This window comes from Haliotis rufescens, unplaced genomic scaffold, assembly GCF_023055435.1.
Source record: "Haliotis rufescens isolate VD_foot unplaced genomic scaffold, xgHalRufe1.0.p SCAF_10, whole genome shotgun sequence".
NCBI lineage: Eukaryota > Metazoa > Mollusca > Gastropoda > Lepetellida > Haliotidae > Haliotis > Haliotis rufescens.
This window is the reverse complement of record NW_025963780.1, coordinates 5713785-5719126: the sequence shown is the minus strand read 5'-3', so window position 1 is coordinate 5719126 and position 5342 is coordinate 5713785. Positions and strand designations below refer to the sequence as shown.

General features: G+C 55.3%; 2 protein-coding genes across 2 annotated transcripts; both read right to left on the bottom strand.

The window, feature by feature from the left end:
• Nucleotides 1-803: 803 nt before the first annotated feature.
• On the bottom strand, nt 804-1841 carry LOC125377680 (vegetative cell wall protein gp1-like). Its single transcript, XM_048391590.1, has one exon. The coding sequence runs from the start codon at nt 1839-1841 to the stop codon at nt 804-806; it is 1038 nt and encodes a 345-aa protein (XP_048247547.1).
• Nucleotides 1842-2986: 1145 nt separating this feature from the next.
• LOC124130718 (amelogenin, X isoform-like) lies at nt 2987-3685 on the bottom strand. The gene has a single exon (XM_046493757.2). It carries the CDS (start codon nt 3683-3685, stop codon nt 2987-2989), a length of 699 nt encoding a protein of 232 aa, XP_046349713.2.
• Between the last annotated feature and the right edge of the window lie 1657 nt (nt 3686-5342).

Sequence of the window (5342 nt, the reverse complement as noted above, 5' to 3'; positions counted from 1 at the left end):
CAGTCTATTTATATTTAAGGTTATGTCCTCAAGCATAAGTTAATCTGATGCTATATTACAGTGATTCATTTCAGAATGGTTTTCCAACAGTGAACGTTTCTGTACATTGATACTACCACAGACATTATTTGTGAGTGGATTTGGATTATAGCCGCTCTCAGTATCTCAGTTTCAGACGTTTAGAATTATGGTGAAACACACAAGCACGGGAAAGTTGCTGACTAATCAAGAATCATAATCACGGCGAACGTGGAATTTGAATTCATGAACATCGCGTTCTGGAACGTGTTTTTTGAAGGTCCGAACTCTTAAATGTTGTTGGCACAACAGAAACAAGTACCAGTTCCTTACCCTGGAAGGCTGGCGGTGGGAGGAATAATAAAACTGTCAAATGGTATCAGTATATCTTCAGTTAGACTGGTATATGTTTCTTGTGTTACTTCTCAGTCAGCACATTCTAACTGTATCAGGAAGGCTTGTAAATAAAAGCGACCAAAACCTTTCCATATCCATAAGAAATCTGCGCTAAAAGCAGAGTCGCTTGTACGATTCCGACTAAAGCATGAGCATGTGTTTATGAATCACAAATAGTGATGATACCAAGTATTCGCGAAAAGGTGAGCGTATCCAGCCCCGTCACAAACACATGCAAAGGCAAGCCAATTGTTCACCTGAACTCGGGAACACATGGTAAAGAATCTAATATTATGAGCATCACGGGCTATGGTGGACCGCAATCATCTGTCCTGACCATCCAATTCAATGTATTCGTACTTTTCGACAACCAGTCGTGTGCCGTGGACCTATATGCTAACCCGGGTCCCCACAGGTGACGGGGCCATGAAGGTGATGAGGAGCGGAGGACGGGGCCATGATCGTGATGAGGAGGGGATGACAGGGTTATGATGATGATGATGATGAGGAGGAGCGGATGACAGGGCCATGATGGTGATGAGGAGCGGATGACAGGGCCATGATGGTGATGAGGAGCGGATGACGGGGCCATGATTGTGATGAGGAGCGGATGACAGGGCCATGATGGTGATGAGGAGCGGATGACGGGGCCATGATGGTGATGAGGAGCGGGTGACGGGGCCATGATGGTGATGAGGAGCGGGTGACAGGGCCATGATGGTGATGAGGAGCGGATGACAGGGCCATGATGGTGATGACGAGCGGATGACGGGGTTAAGATGATGATGAGGGACGGGTAACGGGGACGTGATGGTGATGAAGAGCGGATGACGGGGCCATGATGGTGATGAGGAGCGAAAAACGGGGCAATGATGGTGATGAGGAGCGGATGACGGGGCCATGATGGTGATGAGAAGCGGATGATGGGGCCATGATGGTGATGAGGAGCGGATGACGGGGCCACTATGGTGATGAGGGACGGATGACGGGGTTATGATGATGATGAGGGACGGATGAAGGGGACAAGATGGTGATGAAGAGCGGATGACGGGGCCATGATGGTGATGAGGGACGGGTGACGGGACCATGATGGTGATGAGGGACGGGTGACGGGGCCATGATGGTGATGTGTGGCGGAAGACGGGGTTATGATGATGATGAGGGACGGTGACGGGGCCATGATGGTGATGAGGAGGGTTGACGGGGTTATGATGGTGATGAGGAGCGGATGACGGGGTTATGATGATGATGAGGGACAGGTGACGGGGCCATGATGGTGATGAAGAGCGGATGACGGGGCCATGATGGTGATGAGGAGCGGATGCCGGGGCCATGATGGTGATGAGGAGCGGATGACGGGGCCATGATGGTGATAAGGAGCGGATGACGGGGTTATCATGATGATGAGGGACGGGTGACGGGGCCATGATGGTGATTAGGGACGGGTGACGGGGCCATGATGGTGATGTGTGGCGGATGACGGGGTTATGATGATGATGAGGGACGGTGACGGGGCCATGATGGGGATGAGGAGGGTTGACGGGGTTATGATGGTGATGAGGAGCGGATGCCGGGGCCATGATGGTGATGAGGAGCGGATGGCAGGGCCATGATGGTGATGAGGGACAGATGACGGGGCCATGATGGTGATGAAGAGCGGATGACGGGGCCATGATGGTGATGAGGAGTGGATGGCAGGGCCATGATGATGATGAGGGACGGGTGATGGGGACGTGATGGTGATGAGGAGCGGATGACGGGGCCATGATGGTGATGAGGAGCGGATGACGGGGCCATGATTGTGATGAGGAGCGGATGGCAGGCCCATGATGATGATGAGGGACGGGTGATGGGGACGTGATGGTGATGAGGAGCGGATGACGGGGCAATGATGGTGATGAGGAGCGGATGACGGGGCCATGATGGTGATGAGGAGCGGATGATGGGGCCATAATGGTGATGAGGAGCGGATGACGGGGCCACTATGGTGATGAGGGACGGATGACGGGGTTATGATGATAATGAGGGACGGATGACGGGGACAAGATGGTGATGAAGAGCGGATGACAGGGCCATGATGGTGATGAGGGACGGGTGACGGGGCCATGATGGTGATGAGGGACGGGTGACGGGGCCATGATGGTGATGTGTGGCGGATGACGGGGTTATGATGATGATGAGGGACGGTGACGGGGCCATGATGGTGATGAGGAGGGTTGACGGGGTTATGATGGTGATGAGGAGCGGATGACGGGGTTATGATTATGATGAGGGACAGGTGACGGGGCCATGATGGTGATGAAGAGCGGATCACGGGGCCATGATGGTGATGAGGAGCGGATGCCGGGGCCATGATGGTGATGAGGAGCGGATGACGGGGCCATGATGGTGATGAGGAGCGGATGACGGGGTTATCATGATGATGAGGGACGGGTGACGGGGACGTGATGGCGATGAAGAGCGGATGACGGGGCCATGATGGTGATGAGGCTATGGTGGACCGCAATCATCTGTCCTGACCATCCAATTCCATGTATTCGTACTTTTCGACAACCAGTCGTGTGCCGTGGACCTATATGCTAACCCGGGTCCCCACAGGTGACGGGGCCATGATGGTGATGAGGAGCGGAGGACGGGGCCATGATGGTGATGAGGAGGGGATGACGGGGTTATGATGATGATGAGGAGGAGCGGATGACAGGGCCATGATGGTGATGAGGAGCGGATGACAGGGCCATGATGGTGATGAGAAGCGGATGCCGGGGCCATGATGGTGATGAGGAGCGGATGGCGGGACCATGATGGTGATGAGGAGCGGGTGACGGGGCCATGATGGTGATGAAGAGCGGATGACGGGGCCATGATGGTGATGAGGAGCGGGTGACGGGGCCATGATGGTGATGAGGAGCGGGTGACGGGGCCATGATGGTGATGAGGGACAGGTGACGGGGACGTGATGGTGATGAAGAGCGGATGACGGGGCCATGATGGTGATGAGGAGCGGATGATGGGGCCATGATGGTGATGAGGGACGGATGATCATGACGGGGTTATGATGATGATGAGGGACGGATGACGGGGACAAGATGGTGATGAAGAGCGGATGACGGGGCCATGATGGTGATGAGGGACGGGTAACGGGGCCATGATGGTGATGTGTGGCGGATGACGGGGTTATGATGATGATGAGGGACGGATGACAGGGACAAGATGGTGATGAAGAGCGGATGACGGGGCCATGATGGTGATGAGGGACGGGTAACGGGGCCATGATGGTGATGTGTGGCGGATGACGGGGTTATGATGATGATGAGGGACGGATGACAGGGACAAGATGGTGATGAAGAGCGGATGACGGGGCCATGATGGTAATGAGGGACGGGTGACGGGACCATGATGGTGATGAGGGACGGGTAACGGGGCCATGATGGTGATGTGTGGCGGATGACGGGGTTATGATGATGATGAGGGACGGGTGACGGGGCCATGATGGTGATGAGGAGGGTTGACGGGGTTATGATGGTGATGAGGAGCGGATGACGGGGTTATGATGATGATGAGGGACAGGTGACGGGGCCATGATGGTGATGAAGAGCGGATGACAGGGCCATGATGGTGATGAGGAGCGGATGCCGGGGCCATGATGGTGATGAGGAGCGGATGACGGGGCCATGATGGTGATGAGGAGCGGATGACGGGGTTATCATGATGATGAGGGACGGGTGACGGGAACGTGATGGTGATGAAGAGCGGATGACGGGGCCATGATGGTGATGAGGGACGAATGACGGGGCTGTGATGGTGATGAGGGACAGATGACGGTGACAAGATGGTGATGAAGAGCGGATGACGGGGCCATGATGGTGATGAGGAGCGGATGACGGGGCCATGATGGTGATGAGGAGCGGATGCCGGGTTTTGATGATGATGAGGGATGGGTGATGGTGATGAAGAGCGGATGACGGGGCCATGATGATGATGAGGGACGGATGACGGGGACAAGATGGTGATGAAGAGCGGATGACGGGGCCATGATGGTGATGAGGGACGGGTGACGGGGCCATGATGGTGATGTGTGGTGGGTGACTGGGCCATGATGGGGATGAGGGACGGGTGTTGGGGTCATGATGGTGATGAGGGACGGATGACCTAGCCACAATGGTGATGAGGAAAGGGTGTCGGGGACGTGATGGTGATGAGAGACGGGTGTCGGGGGAATGATAGTGATGAGAGCCGGGTGACGGGGCTATGATGGTGATGAGGGACGGGTGACGGGGACGTAATGGTGATGAGGGACGGGTGTCGGGGCCATGATGGTGATGAGAGCCGGGTGACGGGACCATGATGGTGATGAGAGACGGGTGTCGGGGGAATGATAGTGATGAGAGCCGGGTGACGGGGCTATGATGGTGATGAGGGACGGGTGTCGGGGACGTGATGGTGATGAGAGACGGGTGTCGGGGGAATGATAGTGATGAGGGACGGGTGACGGGACCATGATGGTGATGAGGGACGAGTGTCGGGGCCATGATGGTGATGAGAGCCGGGTGACGGGGACGTAATGGTGATGAGGGACGGGTGACGGGGACGTGATGGTGATGAGGGACGGGTGTCGGGGCCATGATGGTGATGAGGGACGAGTGTCGGGGCCATGATGGTGATGAGGGACGGGTGACGGAGCCACGATGGTGATGAGAGCCGGGTGACGGGGCTATGATTGTGATGAGGGACGGGTGACGGGGACATGATGATACGTGGCACTGAAGAGACGTTGACCGGATTGGTATCTGGAAATGAAGACAATGCAATGAGGGTCAAAAGACGCAGGGATAACGACTGTATCAGTTGTCGATCAAGGTCTCTTCGTCAGCGTCAAAGTCAAATGACAATGACTAAACTGCCTGAGCCTCAACATGACTGAAATAGTA

What these genes read in the sequence shown, in the direction of transcription:
- LOC125377680 (XM_048391590.1), bottom strand. Translation starts at nt 1,841, where the DNA reads ATGGCCCCGTCACCCGTCCCTCATCATCATGATAACCCCGTCATCCGC.
- LOC124130718 (XM_046493757.2), bottom strand. Translation starts at nt 3,685, where the DNA reads ATGGCCCCGTTACCCGTCCCTCATCACCATCATGGCCCCGTCATCCGC.